This window comes from Muscardinus avellanarius (genome assembly GCF_963383645.1).
Source record: "Muscardinus avellanarius genome assembly, chromosome: 20".
Classification (NCBI taxonomy): domain Eukaryota; kingdom Metazoa; phylum Chordata; class Mammalia; order Rodentia; family Gliridae; genus Muscardinus; species Muscardinus avellanarius.
Genome location: NC_137806.1, coordinates 11,217,630 through 11,236,993, shown reverse-complemented (window position 1 = coordinate 11,236,993; position 19,364 = coordinate 11,217,630). Strand labels below are relative to the sequence as shown.

The window sequence follows — 19,364 nt, the reverse complement described above, 5'->3', positions numbered from 1 at the left end:
GTCCACTGATCAAATGTCAACATGGTTAACCGGGCGTGTTGGCGCACGCTTGTAATCCCCACGCTTGGGAGGCAGAGACAGGAGGATCGCACAGGTTTGAAGCCAGCCGCGCATGCTGGCTTAAGAGACCCTGTTTCCAAATAAAAATGTAAAAATAGGTCTGGGAGTGTAGCCCGGAGGTAGAAGGGCTTCCAGGAACCCCAGTACCACCAAAAAAAAAAAAAAAAAGTCAACATGGTTGACACCAAGTCAGCAGACTGGCTAAACAGATCCCGCCGGGCCAGCTGCAGGGTGAAATGCCATGACCCTGATAACAGTGAAGAGGTAGAAAAATATTGTTGGTACAGAACATATCCAGAAAGCTAAAGACAAGAGCAGGTTGTGGAGCGCAGAGGTTACACGGCCTTGTTTCTCTAATAGCAAAATGTACCAGTATGCATAGATGCTGAATCGGGAAAGACTCTGGGAGACGATCGACAGGGGGTATATCTCAGTGGTGGTCTCGGGAGGTTTATTTTCTTCCATAATCTATACTTTACTACGTAGAAAAACACACCTTTGTGAGAGAAATCAGAGGTATGTAGAAGGAGATAGAGCAGGAATATTCTATTTAATGAACTTGGTAATAAAGATGGGAGCCAGGCACTAACCAGCCTGGGAAAGGGACGTATAGCCTAACTGGCCCCAAAGAGGAAAAAGTCATTTGTAGTCAAAAAGAGTGAAAGTTTTTTTTACATCAAAAGAACATCAAGACACACAGATAGAAAAGGCTAATCTGTTAGGAAATACATATATATATATATATATATATATTTTTTTTTCAGTACTGAGAATGGAACCCAGGGCCATTCTACCTCTAAGTGACACCCCCAGCTCTAATTTTTATTCTTTATTTTGAAACACAGTCTCACTGAGATGCAAAGGGCCTCACTAAGTACCAGAAGCTGTCTACGAACCGCGATCCTCCTGTCTCAGCCTCCCAAACGCTGAGATTACAAGTGTGCGCCACCACGCCCGGCTAGGAGTTACGGACATTTTAATGTAACCAAATAATACAGTTGGAAGAGGGTAAATGTGGCTAGAGAGGTTTTAAAAAGTGAGACTGAGGCCTCTGTCTTGATTAGCAGAGGAAGCTATCCCTGTGAGAGAAGTTTGCAAGGAAATTAAAATGCTGTCCCCGTATCCATTTAGAGTAAGAACCTGGGCATGCAAATTAAACTGAAGAAAGATAGATAAACAAGAGAAAAAGCATAATTTGTTATTTTGTGCCACTGGGGTTTCATAGCAAAGGAGTAAAAGCCCCAAGAAGCAGTGGGGCTGGGGGGCCGATATACTGCTTTAACAAAGGGCAGTAAACCGCGGAGTGGTAACTTGACCAAAGAAAGGGTGCTTGGCTTCTGATTCTGTCTGTAAATCATGGGAAAGTGGCTAGTTTGTATAACAAGGGAACTAGCTAACAGGGAGAGAGAGTCATTTTAGTAAGGTTTGATCATGCTAATCATCTGTCTGTAAGGATGAGGGTCACTCTCCTCCTGGTCCAGGATGGAAACACATGCCCTGCTTTAGGCAGAAGAGGGAGGGCCAGGAACGACTCTCACACTTGTTAATTCTCAGTTGCCTACAGCTCAAAACAGTCTTTACACCAAAGTGGCAAAGGAGAGGTCTTTTTCTGGAACTCATCAAATGCAAACGCCCAGCCACTGGCTCTGGACGGGGCCTCGGTGCCGGCGGTGGTGCTCATGAGACAGGACCGTCTCCCTCCTCCCCACTTCCACAGGCACCTAAGGGTGCCAGAGGCCTCTGCTCTGGGAAGAGCTGGGCAGGTGTTGGCCAGAGAAAACACAGTGCTGGGAAAGCCTTGCCTCCTCAGAGCTCTGGACACCGGCCCATTTTTATTGGGGCTGGTTTAGGCCCCAGCCCTAATCGTTTTGTGGGGTCGACCATCCATCTTTACTAACCCCAGCGGCAGTAATGTTGGGAAGAAAAATGAAAAGAAATTCCAAGTGTCCCAGTGTGGCGAATAAAAGCATCTGCAGAGTTTTAAAGCCCCACAGGAAATTCAGTGCAATTACAGGGGAGGTAGCTATGCGTTTCACTGCTGTTGAGAAAAGAAAATATCTTCCCTTTCTTTCTTTCTTTCTTTCTTTTTTTTTTACAAGTTATTCATGCATATGTTTTTATGGGCCTTTGTATCTGGGGGTCTTGGACATTTTCCTGTGTTGAGTAGTACCTAATTTCTGTCCATTGTGCTATTCTAAACTAGCTGTTTCCTAGGTGGGCACAGAAGTCCACATCTGTAATCCCAGTACTTTAGAGGCTGAGACAGGAGGATCGCAGGTTCAAGGCCAGCCTTGGCCACTTAGGTAGACCCTCAGCAACTTAGCAAGAACCTGTTTCAAAATTAAAAAAAAAAAAAAAAATTGGGCTGTGTGTATAGCTCAGAGGTAGAACGCCACTGGGTTCAACTCCTAGTACCAAAAAAGCAAAACAAAATTAGCCATTTCTTATGCCTGGGATTCTTCTAGTTGGTCACCAGTTAACTTATTTCGTAACTAGTAACTAAACTCTGTGACAAAATTATACTAAGAAATTATACAAATGGAGAAAGGACAGCGGGGGGCAGGGGAGGATAAAGTTCTAGAGTCATTCCAAATGAACTCAAGCACAATTGTGTGCTCCTGGGGATTTAATCATTCCAAAGTGAAGGGCCATCCGTAAGTGTGACAGGAAGGGTTTATTTACACAGCTCTGCTTCATGCTCTCTTGGTCTTCAGAACTTGAAGGACTCTTGAGCTTAACAGTGAATGTGGCGCTGGGCACGGCTCAGTGGACAGCCTGCAGGGGACTCTGTTCTGAGAGCATTTGGAGAGCTGGAAACTGCTGGGTTTCACCCTAGCTGAGGGCCAGGTGCCGCCAACTCTCAGATTGCGACATCAGGAAATCAGAGCTTCTGGGGCAACTTAAAATCTTGGACTTGCCTGGAATCTAGTGAGATTTAGATGGTCAGATGACATTCAGAACACCTGGTCAACGTTGAATATGAAGTAAGCAATACATTGGCTGTTAGTGTACGTGCGCCTCAAATATAGCATGGGACATAATTAAGTTAAAATGGTTTGGAGTTTGTTCTAAATGAAATTTGAATTTAACCATCTGTCTTATATTTTTACTTAATACATCCAACAACCATCGGCCACCTCCTCTTTTTAAAATGTATACAAAACGGGGATGGAACGTTTAAAATATCCATGCAAAGTACCATGGTTCATTTTGGGGAAAAAAATAAAAATTTTAGTTCACAAATATAAGCCCCAGATTTAAAAAAAATGCGTTGGGTAAATGTTTGTTAAATTAAATTTAAAATATCCACCATGACTAGCATAAAATATTCATGCTGACTAAAAGCAAGTTTCTTTTTCTCTTAAAACTGATAGAAGCATAACTTCACATCTTTAAAATCAGGGAAAGGAAATAGACTGCTGTGCATTGGATGGTACCCCATCCTTTCCAGAGGAACTGTACCACTGGAGAATCGTGGGGCTTCACACTGGCTCCCATGTGCTGTTTTTCCCGCCTGTAGCTCTGATTCAGTTCTGAAACAAACTGGCAACTTCTTCACTTAACTACTCAGAGGTGCTGCAGAAAAAAAAGCAATTCGTGAAGAACACTAGCTGTTGTTCATGAGGCAGGGCGTGCAAGACATGGAAGTCCCTTAGGTGTTCATTGCCTGTAGGCACGGGAGGGTTAATTGAAATACTGTTTTCTGAACATTGGGTTGTCAAGTAGCAACTGGAAAGCAAGATTCGGAAGTTGGGTGGGTGGAGGTTTTACTTTGCTGCTGTTAATGTGTTCGGGGAAATGGCTTTCTGTTGCCTCTTAATGATAAATTTCCTCTCGAGGTGTTCTATCCTGCTAACTGGTTGTATTGTGTGATTACTTTCTGTGTTCCTTAAAAATATTTACCATGTATTTGTATCTTGTGTCTTTAAACACATTTTGTTTCTTTTGATAAAATTCTACCCATAATAATAGAGGGAAACAATGTTATAGGAATAAGTAAGTGTATTAATAATAATTTGAAAGTATTTCTAGTATAGAGAAACCGATAATTTTATTATGAGTTTTATTTTAGATTCTATTTAGCTATTAATTATGAAAATAAGATTAGTTATTTTAAGGTTGTAGTTAATGGTGAAAATAAGGTCAATTATTTTGAGGTGCTTACATTTAATTATTAAGGATCAAAGTAAGAAAAGTTAAAGAAAAAAAACTTTGACTCTACTGGAAACCTCTGTTAGGCATATGAAAAAGAAATTAAGCTGGGCGTGGTGGTGCGCACTTGAGATCCCAGCATTTGGGAGGCTGAGACCGGAGAATCGCGGTTCGCGGACAGCCTCAGCTACTTAGCGAGGCCCTTCGCAACTCAGTGAGACCCTGTTTCAAAATAAAGAATAAAAATTAGGGCAGGGGGTGCAGCTCAGAGGTCAAATGCCCTTGGGTTCCATCCCCAGACCCGCAAAAAAAAAAAAAGGAAAAAAAGAAAAAGAAATTAAAGTCAGCCAGATTTGAAAAGCTCATCCAATTTGTGTCAGCCAGCTTCCTGTTACTATAACAAATACCAGAGACAATCACCTTATGGAGAAGAAGGTTTGATTGGCTCATAGCTTCAGACGTTGCAGTCGATGCTCACTGATTGGCCAGTCTCTTGGGGGCCTGAAGAGAGGCCCCGGGTCAATGGAGGGGAGCCATGGCCAAGAAACAATTGGCCCTACTCTTGCATCCATGCGGCCCGCCCTTCAGGGCGGTAAGATAAGGCTGTAGAGTTGAAGGCCTCCCTTGGAAGCCCGCCAGCAGGAGCTCGGGAGCCCGGGCAGGTGCTGAATAGAGACAGCACACCTGAGCAAGCGTGAGGATGTTCAGGAATCCCCCCCGCCTCCCAAGCCGAGCCTCTGGAGCCAGGCCATGGGAAGACCCAGGGAAGGAAGGAATTTAAAGTTAAACACGACGCTCCATTGCATTCTCCTCCGCTCCATCCCTCCAGATCCCACACCTACAGCCCGTCTCCACACCAAAGCACCCTTGGGTTTCCAGGCTGTCTTGCTATGATCTGCATTTTATTACTGAAGGCAGCCAGGAAACCGCATCCTGCTGACCCCTCCAGTAACCGACGGGTGTATTTATTTATTTTGTTTGTCTTGATTTATGTTTGTAAAATGATGTGCTCTTTGGAAAGTATGCGTAATGTCATACAAGGTATAATAGCATGGACCTGGGCATGGTGTTCACCTATACTCCCAGCATTTGAGAGTCTGAGACAAGAGGACCACAGGTTTGAGCCCAGCCTCAGAAATAAAATATAATGTCAGATATTGGACCCGGTTTTCTCCTCTGCACCAGGGATCGAGGGATCTGGGTTGTAGCAGGAAGAAAGGTCTCTGTTTTCTCCTGGGCCAGTGGCTGCCTCGGGCTCTCTGGAGGAGGCTTGGGTTGGGAGATGATGGATTAGGCCCTGGAGGGTCCTGCTGGCTGAGAGCCACGACGTGCGGCCGCAGCGTGAGGGTGCGCCAGATGACCACACTTCGCAATTCTCTTGTAGGTGGACCTGGGTCTCCTGCGCTTTGTCACCGCCGTTGGGACACAAGGTGCCATTTCAAAGGAAACCAAGAAGAAATACTACGTCAAGACTTACAGAATAGACATCAGCTCCAACGGGGAAGACTGGATCACCATAAAAGAGGGAAATAAACCTGTGGTGAGTTTGGCCGCCCGCGCCCCGTGAGCAATTCTGTCTCTTAAATGGATGATCGGTTTTTACTTGTTTGTTTGGAAACTTTCTGTCCGGCCTGGTTTATGTTTGAATTGATTTAAAATGAAAAGTGCAATTAGAGGTTTAAATCTGACCGAGGGGTCTCATGTTCTCAGATCCAGAAGCCAAGAGGAAATTATACAGATGTTTCCAAGAAAAGTCGATACCAGGCAAATTAAACAACAGACTTTAGAGTCACTTTAAATCTCCCACAGGGACGGGAGACGCTGCCCAGCAGAGGCTCTGTCTGTCCTCTGGAACCTCGGGAGTTTTGTGAGGTAGTGACTTAGCGACTTCTCCTTGTTCTCTCTTTCTAATGGTTTTTTTTTTTTTTTTTTTTTTTTTCGGTACTAGGGATGGAACCCAGGGGTATTCTACCTCCAAGTTCCAACCCCAGCCCTAATTTTTTATTCTTTATTTTGAAACAGGGTCTCACTGAATTGCAAAGAGCCTCACTAAGTAGCTGAGGCTGTCCGCAAACCGCGATCCTCCTGTCTCAGCCTCCCGAATGCTGGGATTACACGCGTGCACAGCCATGCCTGGTGAACGGGCCGGTTTTAGCAAACACCTCTCCTGTTACCCACAGTGGCTCTCAACCTAATTTACAGGTGCCTTCGGCTGCTTTATTAGGAACTGATAGAACTAAAGGCATTTCCGTGCATTCCCTGAGCTTATCAGGTCGCAGGCCTCCTTCTTAAGCTGTCAGCCCCACACTCAGACCACGCCGCATCCCAGGCAATCTGTCCTCCTTCTTTCAGAACTAGAGTGCTTTTCTGAGTCTTTCTGTTTATTTGAAGTCCCACGTGCTCTGATTTACTAATAAAGAGATTTTTGAAAGTCCCGTTTCTCCAAAATTAAAACACTTATCCTGGAGGCCAAAGAAAACCCAGGGAATTGATAGGGATCAATTGCTCCAGGGATCGGAGCAAGGATCCGAGTAACTTGGGTTTGTGGGAAAGAGGCAGTTGCCACGCTTGCCGAGGCCTCCTTCTGGGTGTGGCGCTGAGAGATGCCTTTCCGCGCAAAGTGAGAGGAAAACCATCAATCCCTTGGGTGAGCGATTAGGGATTGGTGGCCAAAGGCTCCTGTGTCACTTGACGGAGCAGGATGGAAACAGAGCGGACAGCGGCTCTGCAGAGGCGGATGCTGTGGGCAGTTCAGGGCCTGTCCACGCCCACCCCTGGTGGGACCTCCTCCCTCTGGTGGAGAAAGCCCTCTCATATGCAAATTAAGTGAATCCATTTTTTACCCCAGGTTCCTTTTCCTTTCTTTCTTCCTTCCTTCCATTTTCTTTCTTTCTTTCTTTCCTTTTTCCTTCCACTTTTCTTTCTTTTTTTGCTTCTTTCTGTCTGTCTTTTCTTCTTCCTGTCTGTCTTTTCTTCTTTCTCTTATACTGGAGCTTTAAATCTCCCACAGGGACGGGAGCTTGTCCCGGGGTCACACATCCTCCCTCTGAGCTGTACCTGCAGCCCTTTTCCTTTTTTCTTATCTCTCTGGGTTGCCAAGGGTCTCTCTGAACTGCCAAGTCTGGCCTGGAACCTGTGATCCTTCCGTCTCAGCCTCCCAAGTGGTGGGGCGACAGAGTGCACCCGCACACCTGGCAGCCCCACGTTTCACCTTCTGATTTTAGAGTCGAACTTGCGAAGGCCTGCTTTAGTTGTAAATAAACAAAAACCCAAGAAGGCTAGGGAGGTGTTCACAAAGCAAAGAGAGAAGAGGGCCACAGTGACCGCGGCCCTCCGGCCTCGGCCTCGCCGGCCAGCCTCCTCACCGCTGCATGCAGACCATTTGCACGGCCCAGAAGGGGCTGCCAGTGTGAGCGGATCTTGGGAGAGGGTCCCCAAATGTGCACGCTTGCACTAGGAGCCCCTTGGCACACAGAAGGGCCTTCAGGCTGGAGGAAGAATACGGCAGGGCTCCGCAGAGATGGAGGCTTGCTGCCTGGCCCAGGGCTTCCCCGAGCTTCAAGACATGAAACCCTCCAGCCAGAGTCCACGATCGCTTCCCACGCCCCTCCTGGCCTGCGCCACCGTGCCCAGCCTACAATGTGTATTTGTGTGTGTGTGTGTGTGTGTGTGTGTGTGTGTGTGTGTGTGGTACTGGGGTTCCTGGAAACCCTTCTACTTCCAGATTACACTCACAGACCTATTTTTATATATTTTTTATTTGGAAACAGAGTCTCTCAAGCCAGCACAGCTGGCTTCGGACCTGCGCCATCCTCCTGTCTCCACCTCCCAAGTGCAGGGATTACAAGTGTGTGCCACCACGCCTGGCTACAATGTGTATTTTTTTAAAAATAGAAAATAGATATGTAAAAAACTGCTCACACACAGATTGTGTCCCAGCAAGGGATGCTGAGTAAGATAGACATCTGAAGACCATCACGGGCTAGGATAATTTCTGATATTAAATTGTCTCCAGAGCGGGACCAGGCTAGGAACCAACCCCGTGAGACGTTCCCCCCTTCTAGTCGGGCGCCCACTTACATGAAGCAACAACAGCAGCCTGCCTTTCCCAAGGCCTTTCCCAAGGAGAGGAGCAAACTCGGGACCCGCGTTCTTCTCCCTGGATGTACCTAGAAGGCGGCTGCTGGCCTGGGCGGTCCATGGCACTCCAGCTCTGTCACCCAGAGGGTGCCTAGAAAACACAGTGTTCCACGCACAAATCTCAGAAATGGCACTGGCCTCCCAAGCACGGCACTGACGACAACGTAAAGAAGCAGAAGCCAGGCAGAGACAGGAAGGTCACAGGTTCGAGACCAGCCTCAGCCACTTAGAGGGCCCCTCAGCAACTAAGCAAGACCCTGTTTCAAAACAGAAAGGAGCTGCGGGTGAAGTTCAGAGGTGAACACCCCTGGTCTCAGCCCCTCACCACCAAGTAATTATATAAGGCAGCGGAGACTTTTGTTTACACCCAAAGGTGATTTTGCCAGAATGTTCCATGACTGCAGTCTCCATCCCTCAGAGATCTCGACCACCCTGCCATACATAGCTCCTCGCCCAGAAGCAGCCACCCCGACGCAGACTCCAGAGAAACCGAATCCTTTATGTTTGCAGTCGTACACCTCCTCTTTCTTAGAGTAAAATGACTTGTCTTGAGAACTAGAAAGAGAAGCTTGGGGAAAGCTGATTTTTCGTTAAAAATCACTTATAACTCAGCTTTGACTTTGACCACTAAAACATAATTTTGCCAATAACCCAAGAGGATTAAAGTCATTAATTCATGGCTGGGATAAGATCTCTCATCAAGGGACAGTTGGGAGAGAGGGCGCCACCTGACTTCATGTTGGAGCTGGGGACATTCCCTAGAATTTCAAATAGCCAGACCCTGTGCTGAACTCAAAAATCTTTTTTTTTTTTTTTTAGGGGCCCCTGGGACAATAAAATAGTCAGAGTTCCCAGGAACTGTCTGCAGGGTCCTGCCGGTTCTCTGATAAAGTTAATAACATCCTACTTTTTAAGATAATAACATATGTCCTTTAATAAATGTCCTCCTCGTAAGTACTTTTAGAGGCTGTAGCCTCTCAGAAAATTGAATAGATGCGACATTTCTGTATTGCACATGATTCTTTCTGATTACCACCACCTGAAAAAAACAACCAGACAAGTTATCAACGCTGTTTCAGCTTTAATAGAGAAGGCTGAAATCCTAAGTAACTTTGGCCAGATTCATTTTGAATAGAAAATGTCTGTGATAAAAAAAAAAAAAACACCCCTGCCCTTCTTGTTTAGATCTTTCAGGGAAACACCAACCCCACTGATGTTGTGTTTGGAATTTTCCCCAAACCGCTGATAACGCGATTCGTCCGGATCAAACCCGTGTCCTGGGAAACCGGCATCTCCATGAGGTTTGAAGTGTACGGCTGCAGGATAACAGGTGCGCGGGGCTGGGCGCCGGGCTGACCGACGCAGACCGGGGAGGCGGGAGGCGATGGAGCAGCCCTTCCCGCTAGGCCGCTAAGCGCGTGCACTTTGCATTTGTACAAATCTGAATTCAATCCTACCTTACTGCTCGCGAGCCTATTTTCTTTGGACAATATGCTTAATGCCAAAGGCTTAGCTGAAAAGTTGTCTTAGTGCTGTATACCCCACGGGCCACTTATGATGCTAAGTAGAAGAGTGGACAGAAGTGTTCGGCACAGCCTGGCAGGTGGTACAAATCTGTTTACCTTTTCCGTGGGAAGAGAAGCTCCGTGAAGACAGGACTTTGCCTCCATGTCTGGTTGCTAGGGGCGCAGTACCCTGGACCTGGACGGTCCTTAGTAGGTTTACTGTGGATGACTAATCCATGAAATGCACACCGCTGGATTTCTATTTTATTTTATTTATTATTTGCACTGGGAATTGAAAACAGGGACATTCTACGTTGGAGCTACACCTCCAGTCCTTTTTACTTATTTTCTTTTTCGTTTTGAAACAGGGTCTTACTAAGTTGCCGAGAGTCTCCTTAGGTTGCTTAGACCCATCCTCCCACCTTCTGGGATTACAGGCGTGTGCCACCACACCCCGCATCTCTTTTTGAAACCCACAGGTAACTTTATAGCTGCAGTTAAGGAGTTCAACTTAGGAGAATTCCCCCTTTTCTCAGTAACATGCAGACCACCCTCTCTCAGGCTTTCTCTGATGTTTGTTGTTGCGGCTATTTAAAGAATAGACTAAAATCAGAGGTCCACTCGGAAATGTTTCTAGTTTTTCACTTTGCTTCTTCAAACTTCAACACGACTTTAAAAGTCCCTGTTAGCAGCCGGGTGGTGACGCACGCTTGTAATCCCCGCGCTTGGGAGGCTGAGACAGGAGGATCATGCAGGTTCGAAGCCAGCCTCAGCTACTTAGTGAGGCTCTCGGCAACTTAGTGAGACCCTGTTTCCAAATAAAGTATAAAATAGGTCTGGGAGTATAGCCCGGAGGTAAAAAGCCCCTGGGTTCCACCCACGGTACCACCAAAAAAAAAAAAAAAAGTCCCTATTAAACGTGAAACAAGCTGATGGGTTGCTCCCATTTGAGAGCTGTCCTGGATGGCAGAGTCCTGGCGTGCAGCCCCGGATGGCAGAGAGCTGAAGAAGTAGGCCAGGTCGGGACAGCTGCGAGTGCCAGCGTGGTCCGCCGCTCCGGGGCGCAGGGGGAGCCCTAGGAGCTGCCCGGCATTTATTATATTTCCTGTTCTTCTCTCCTGGTGCATGGAGCAGTCACATTCAAACTCCTATCTGCTTAAGTAAATACATCACAAAGTGTTCGTTAAAAAAAAACTAGCAGCAACCTCCAAACCACGACCAATCGAAACCCTCACCGTGAGCCTCAAAGCTGAGCAGAGTCGCAGACGGCACCACCGCAAGCAGTTCAAAGCCAAGCTGCCCCGGCCGCGGCCTCCACCGCTGTGAGCGGACGTCGGGAAGGCACGGCCTTGCCAAGCCGTTTTTCTGTTGATTTTCATCACATAATTTTTTTTTTTTTGCGTTATTGGGGATGGAACCCACGGACATCCTACCTCCGAGCGACACCCCCAGCCCTATTTTTTATTCTTTATTTTGAAACAGGGGCTCACTGAGTTGCAGAGGGCCTCACTAAGTAGCTGAGGCTGTCCGCAAACCGCCATCCTCCGGTCTCAGCCTCCCGAATGCTGGGATTTCAAGCCTGCGCCACCACAGCCGGCTCACGTGATTAAAGAAGGAAAATACTGACTTTGGAGGGGGAAAACTCACTCTAACATGGAGCATGAGATTCCAAGCAGCCTGAGGGCAGGCTGGGGAGCGCTGCGCTCATTCCCGGTGGTGTGCATTTTGAAAAAAGAAAAACCAAGCAAGGATTTCACAGCCGAGGTTTACTTCTCACGTCAGGACAGCCTTGTTTGTTGTCTTAGGACCTAAAAGACAGAAAGTTCTAGATCCTGGCAGAGCATCAGACATTCAAGAGACTCCCCATAAATTTTCAGGAACAAGGGAACTCGAGGTTTGGGTGGAAATTTCTGGCCTAGTTCTCCAGAACCTTATCTCTTCTCATTATATTTAAAAAAAAAAAAATGAAGTAAACCACATAAAGACTTCAAATATGTCAAGCTGAACTCTGAACCCCGAATTCCCGGGCTCTTAAAGATTTATGCACATCGTTTTAGTTAAATAAAATATTTATTTGAACTCAAATTGTCCTTTTTAATTTTTACAAGGGTTTCCCAAGAGGTAATTTTAAGAATGTGAGCAAAGAAGACAAATAATTTATTGGAGTAAAGCAAATAATTAAGGGACCTCGTTATTTAAACATAGAGGTCTACAGTATTCTGATATATTCACATTTTGCATTTATTATTATTATTTTTTTTTTTTTTTGCGGTACTGGGGATGGAACCCAACGGCATTCTACCTCCGAGCTACACCCCCAGCCCTATTTTTTATTCCTTTTATTTTTGAAACAGGGTCTCACTGAGTTACGAAGGGCTTCTTTAAATAGCGGAGGCTGATCCTCTGGTCTCCGCCTCCCCAGTGCTGGGATTACAAGCAGGCACCACCATGCTTGGCAAATTATTTTAAATAGCTACGTTATTTTTTTTTTAATAAGGTATCGGTTTTAGGCTCATAGCACTAATCTATTATCATGACCTCTAGTATAAATTAACTATTTTCTTTCTAGTAAAGTAGCTCTAATCTCAAGGGAAGTGGTCTGGGCGGGTCATCAGAGAGGTCCACATGCGCTACTGCTGGTCACAAGGACAGAATGGTGCACTCGTATCCGGGCCAGCTCAGGACTGTCAGCGTAGTGACCTTCTGGCCCTGAGCAAGACACCTTGTCTTTTCAGTCTCCAAATCCTGGTCAGTAAGGTTAACCTTGAAGTAGCTGTAATGAGGATTAAATAAAAGAACAGTTGTACCATACCCAGCTTTGACTTAGAGTCTTGCTAAGTTGTTGAGGCTGGCCTTAAACCTGTGCTCCTCCTGTCTCAGCCTCCCAAGTACTGGGATTACAGGCGAGTGCTGCCATGCCTGGCTGGGATGTGTGATTTTAAAAGGAGGAGAACTCAAGTGTTGGTCACCAGCCGATTAATCAATGATGGATCCTCTGTACTCAGAAGTCGCTTGGGTCGATGCGGGAGACCCGAGGTCTGCCATGCGGTTCCAGAATCTTCTACTCTGGCTGCAGATATCAGTCTAAAGGCATCGCAGAGTGTTTTCCTGCTGATCTGGGCTGAGGACTGTACCTGCCGTCAGATTTCAGAGAAGGGCGCCTCGGAATAAAGATGAGATTGTTCACGATGAGTCTTAAGCTGGAATATAAAGTTTGGGCAGAATACACCACTGTCAACAGAAGGAAAGGGAATGGAGGAGCTCCTATCTGTAGTATATAAGAAAAGAATCAATTGGGATATATGGTCAGTAATTAGGTAAAATCAGATACGAAAGGGCAAACCAAAATGCGGGTCTTCAAACTCTGATAGGGACTTTTAATGTTTTCCTAGAAGCAATGGTGAGCCATGGTTAATGTTTTTAAAGATCTCTTTTTTATTATTGTGGTAAAATAGAATATAAGTATAAAATTTGCTACTTTAACCATATTTTTTTGTACTGGAGGTTGAACACACAGGCACTCTAATTTCAAGCTATACCCCCCACCCCTTTTATGTTATTTTTAAATTTTCAAACAGAGTTTGAAAGTTGCTGAGGGGCTTGCTAAGGTGATGAGGCTGGTCTCAAAACTGCCATCCTCCTGTCTCAGCCTCTCAGGAACTGGAATGACAGGCATACCTACCATACCTGGCTCACTTTAACCATTTTTAAGTGTACAATTCATTGTGTTAAGTATAGTCATGGTTATGCATGAGTACAAGGGTTGTATAACCATTACCTGTCCTTTCTGGAACTTCTGACCACCCAGAACTGAATCTCTATACCCACTAACTGCAGAGCCCCCCTTGTACCCACTAACTGCTGACTGCCACCCTATACCAACTAACTGCTTGCTGCCCCCCTGTACTCACTAACTGCTGGCTGCCTCCCTATACCCACTGACTGCTGGCTGCTTCCCTATACCCATTAACTGCTGGCTACATCCCTGTATCCACTAACTGCTTGCTGCCTCCCTGTACCCACTGACTGCTGGCTGCCCCCAAGTTGGACTGCAGCGTCACGAGGAGAGGATGGGCTCCTCTGCACAGGGCGCAGGGGGCTGAGCGAGGGAGCCCGCATGCACATCCCTGGTGTACCCGAAGGACACTCCAGCCGAACACCGCCTCCCGCCTGCTCCCTCCTCACTCCGCACATCCAGCTCTTTCTCTACCTGGGCATCCGCGCTATCGTCTTTTTACCTCTGATTTAGCAACTTTCTTGCCATTGGGTACTTTTTTACATGCCTCCAATTCATCATGAACTGTGGGTTTCTTTTAGGGGAGCGCTTCTCCACTGTTAGGGAATAGCTGCTGAATACTAAAGAGACTGGACCCTCAGTAGTTTAACATCTAACTTAGAGAAAGAAAGAAAGAAAAAAGAAAGAAAGAAAGAAAAAAAGACAGGTGTGTTCTTATTAAAGATTGCCTTCACCAGGATGTAAATGTGGAGAGGGAAAACGGCAAGAGAGAAGAGAAAGGTTTAGGGGGTAGAGGTTCTAGTTGAATGTAAAACAAAAGAGAGGTTAAAAATATTATACAAAAGTCAGGCATAGTGGCACACGCCTCTAACCCCAGTACTTGAGAGGCTGAGACAGGAAGATCCCCAGTTAGAGGCCAGCCTCAGCAATTTGGTAGGACCCTGTTTCAATGTCAAAAAGGATGTGGTGGCGCACGCTTGTAATCCTGGCATTCGGGAGGCAGAAACTGGAGGATCATGGTTCAGCTACTTAGCGAGGCCCTTCACAACTCAGTGAGACCCTGTTTCAAAATATAAAAAGACTAAAATATAGGACCGAAGGTGTAGCTCGGAGGTAGAACGCCCCTGGGTTCCATCCCCAGTACTGCAAAAAATAAAAAATAAAAAATAAAATAAAAGGCGGGGAGTGCAGCCTGGAAGTAGAACACCCCTGGGTTCAATCCCCAGTCCCAGAACGATTTAAAAAAAAAAAAGAAAGAAAATGTTACAGCAGGGGTACAGGACACTGCCTTTACTGAGTAGGTTTTGTATTCTGTCTAGGCGTGAAATCGCCCAGAAAATGACTGTGCTCTCTTCATCCTGCCTCCTAGATTACCCGTGCTCTGGAATGCTGGGCATGGTGTCCGGCCTTATTTCCGACTCTCAGATCACAGCCTCCAACCAGGGAGACAGAAACTGGATGCCCGAGAACGCCCGCCTGGTGACCAGCCGCTCGGGCTGGGCGCTGCCGCCCGCGCCCCACCCCTACGTCAACGAGTGGCTGCAGGTGGACCTGGGCGCCGAGAAGGTGGTGCGGGGGCTCGTGATCCAGGGCGGCAAGCACCGGGACAACAAGGTGTTCATGAGGAAGTTCAAGGTCGGGCACAGCAGCAACGGCTCAGACTGGCGGATGCTGATGGACGAGGCCAAGCGCAAGCCCAAGGTGAGGCCCGGCCGGGGAGGACGGAGGAGGGCTCTGAGGTGGATGTGGGGAGAAGCGTGAGGTCTCTTCCCTGCCCTGGAGGAGACAGCTGGACGCCCCGACAGGAGATGGGGTCCTGGGGTTAGGGAACCTAGATTAACAAGAGCCCCGGGCTCTGGGCTCTGCCATGTAAACCTCGCTCCCTCTTCTCCCGTCTACCCCGGGCCTAAGGATTTTGTTTTCAATTAATTAGTCCTTTACTTAATATTTGTGCGGTGCCGGGGATTGAACGCAGGGCCCCACGCATGCTGGGCAAGCATTCCACCACTGAGCTACACTCACAGCCCCCTTCCTAAAACGTTTTTTTATTTTTATTTTTATTTTTTGTGGTCCTGGGGATAGAACTCAGAGATGTTCTACCTCCGAGCTACACCCCCAGCCCTATTTTTTTATTCTTTATTTTGAAACAGGGTCTCACTGCGTTGCAGCTGAGTATGTGAGGCTGTTTATGAGCCTCAGTTCTCCTGTCTCAGCCTCCAGAATGCTGGGGTTACAAGCGTGCGCCACCACGCCCGGCTTTCCCATAGCTTTTTAATTGTGATAAAACACACGGAATATGAAATTTACCATCTTAACCTTTTTAAGTGGGCAGTTCAGTGTCCCCCAGTATCCTGGTATCGTTGTGCAGCCAGATTCTAGAACTTTGTCATATTGCAAAGCAGAGGCCCTGTACCCACTAAATGACAACACCCCGCTTTCCCCTTTCCCTGGTCCCCAGCAACCACTATTCTAGTTTCTATTTCTCTGAATTTGGCCACTCTGGGAGCCTCATAACAATGAACCATGAGGTACTTGTCTCTGTGGCAAGTGCGTTTCACCAAGCATAATGTCCTCAAGGTTCATCCACATCAGACTGTGTGTCAGAAGCCCATTCCTTTTGATGGCTAAATAATACTCCACTGTATGTGCACACCACCTTTGGTTTACCCATTCATCCACCGACAGACACTCGGATTGCTTCCATCTTCTAGCGATTGTGAATGATGCCTATGCATGTTTATTAACGCATTTGGAGCCTTTTATAACACAGCTGACTCTAGATAATCCAGTGAAAACAGATGAGAATCTCAACACAAAAATTTTCCAACACTCATGAAACACACACGGTATAATTTCCTAAGGGAGCAGACGTGCTTTGGTAATTCAGTTCTCTTAGGCTAATGGTCACATGTGTTTGTGTTTCCTGAGCACACCACCCCAACTTGGAAAGGATCCCCAGCAACCTGCTGGGTGGCCCGGAAGCGAGTTGAGGATTAAAATAAGGGTCAGCCCCCAGAGAGCCAGGGCTGAGCTTCCTGTTCAACCCAGAGTCCTGGGGGCTGAGGGTGCTTCTCACACCAACACAGCTGGCCTTTGGCCTCAGCCTCTCCAGGCTGCCTGGCCAGGGCCTCCTCCTCCTGGCAAAGAAGACGTTCCCTCTCTGGAGGGAATACTCCCCCAGCTCCAACTCTGTGAGTGTGGGAGCGTGGCTGAGTTTAGTAACTCGGCCATGGGCATCACTGGCAGGAAACAGAACCCGGGGAGCCCCGGTTCACTCCCTCCAGATGGAGCCCTAGGAGCCCCTGTCCCCCAGGCTGCAGGTCAGCCCCAAGCTGCTGGGCACCAGCAGAATCCAGGCCCACAGAATCCTAAGAACCTCGCCCCGTCCTGTTAGCCTATGGTTTTGTTTGTTTGTTTGTGATACTGGGGTTGGAACCCGGGGGCATTGTACCTCTGGACTACACCCCAACCCTATTTTTTAGTCTTTTTATTTTTTTTAACAGGGTCTCACTGAGTTGCAAAGGGCCTCACAAAGTAGCAGAGGCTGTCCGTGAACCGCAATCCTCCTGTCTCAGCCTCCCAAAGGCTTGGATTACTAGCGTGCGTCACCACGCCCGGTTTAGGATTATTTATTTTTAAACATGGGTGTCACTGAGTTGCAAGGGCCTCACTAAGTAGCTGAGGCTGTCGTCCAGTCTCCACCTCTCAAACGCTAGGATTACACACCCAGCTAGCTGGTGGTTTCCCAGCATTCTGTTTACCCACGTGAAGCTACCCGCTTCCTCATGTCCATTTCTCTGTCCCGGTTCTGCCCACCTGTCGGCCCTGGCCCGTCTAAGCGGATCCTCTCCGCAGAGCGGGTGCGCTGCGGCTTGAGCAGGAGCGCGGATGTGGGGAGGATGGGCAGCTTCCCCGGCTGCTGTCAGCGCGCAGGGCGCCGTGTGGCAGGCTCTTCATCACTAGAGTCTGGCGAGGCAGGGGAAAGACCGCCATGTGCTTTTGATAGGCGGCATCACGCACTCCCTGCGTGTTATCTGCCCCGCGCGGCTGCGGGTCAGCCGAAAGCGACCAGCCGTGGAGCTTCAGGAGCAGAGAGGCCCCAGCGAGCCAGCGCGCGGGTTTCTACTCCAGCAAAATGACACAGATTGCTTGACCGCACTGGGTTGTCGTCATAAAGTAGCTGTCCTGATTTGTCTTCTTAAGAAACCGGAAACCATGAGAGATTGTCAGTGGCTCATGTGGAACCTAATCTGTGGTTCCTAACCTGTGGCTCCTTCCAAAGCAAATCCCCGAGACAGGAAACTGGTAAGCCGGCCATGGCGGCACAGGCTTGTAATCCCAGTGCTTGGGAGGCTGAGACAGGAGGAGCAGGGGTTCGAGGCCAGCCTTTGCAACTTAGCAAGACCCTGTTTCAAAATAAAAATAGAAAATAGGGCTGGAGATGTAGCTCGGAGGTAGAATGCTCTTAGGCTCAATCCCCCGTACCAAAAAAGAAAGTGAGAGAAAAGAAGGAAGGAAAGAAAGAAAAAAGGATTTGGGTCAATTTCAGAGGAGCAAATGTTTTAAAGAAAGATATTTAAAACACACTTCATTCAGTTGTACCAATGGCGGTTTCCTACCTAAGATCCCAAGTACCTTTTACATAAAAGTGAGTTAGTACTGTTCCGTGAAGTGAAGAGGGTTTTGGTGGGCCTGAAACCCTCCACGACCTCTCTCCACGCCTGCCCGCAAACGGAACACGACAGGTAAGCTACCCTGAGCCGTTGAAAGAACTGGACTTCTCAGGAACAGGAAGACGAAACGAAGCCGCCACCTTCGCACACACGATTCTCAAAGATCGCAATGGAGGCTCATGCACAGGTCTCTGCTATCAAAACGAGCCCCGGTTCATACGGATTTCGATGGCGAATATTCTTCTCAGTTGGCCACTGATTGCTTCCATAATACGTGAAGTGCTGGGACTACAAGTGTGCGCCACCGGCCTGGCTTGGTTTTTTGTTTTTGTTTGTTTTGAAACAGGGTCTTGCTAAGTTGCTGAGGCTGGCCTCGAACCTCCGATCCTCCTGCATAGCCTCTCAAGAACTGGGATTACAGGTGTGTGCCCCTACGCCCAGCGAGTTAGTGTATTTAAGCACTTGGAACAGTACCTTATACTGAAAGCTTCAGACACTGTTTGATGTATAAAGGGCCATTCCCAATGCTAAGATAGTTTTATTTTTCTAGGCTCCCCTCCCTCCTCCCATTCCCAGTGGAATTAGGAGCGATGTTGGGAGAAGAGTCAATCAGGACGTTCATCTCCTTCTTGACAAGGAGAACAGGTCCCATCACCGCTTCCCTTTCGTACCATTCACCCTGAGGGTCCTGACCTTCCGGTCAGTGTAACCAACAAAATAAAATAATCCCGCAGTGACACTGGCCAAGAGTGGTCCTGAGTCTGGAAAGGGTCACCGTGGCTTTGAGTTAGAGACGTTTAGGCTTCCAAGGAGGTGTCAACGCACACTGTAAGACAGCCAGGAGTCAGAACGTTCCCAAAGTCAGGACCGGGTACATTTCCTGAGTTGAGATTTTTCATCTGTGAATGACTCCGACTGGCGTTTCTTCCTAAATACTTCCTGGGAATTTCAGTGGGTTAGAATTACGCAAGTTCTTGAATAAAGAGCCTTGGCCCTCTGTTGGTCTGATTATCTCTGCGCCCGGGGGCATGTAGCTCAGTGGTAGAGCACGTGTCCGGCAGGCACCAAGACCTGAGTTTCATCCCCAGCGCTGCAAAA

The 19,364-nt window shown here is 47.5% G+C and overlaps 1 protein-coding gene across 1 annotated transcript in view; it reads left to right on the top strand.

Moving 5' to 3' along the window:
* NRP1 (neuropilin 1) overlaps positions 1-19,364 on the top strand; it is a gene marked incomplete at both ends in the record, with an annotated part of 153,464 nt that overhangs the window by 103,052 nt on the left and 31,048 nt on the right. The window contains 3 exons of the mRNA XM_080717195.1: positions 5,597-5,752; positions 9,538-9,682; positions 14,963-15,294. Coding sequence (XP_080573321.1) covers positions 5,597-5,752; positions 9,538-9,682; positions 14,963-15,294 — 633 coding nt within the window. The remainder of the gene's footprint in view (positions 1-5,596; positions 5,753-9,537; positions 9,683-14,962; positions 15,295-19,364) is intronic.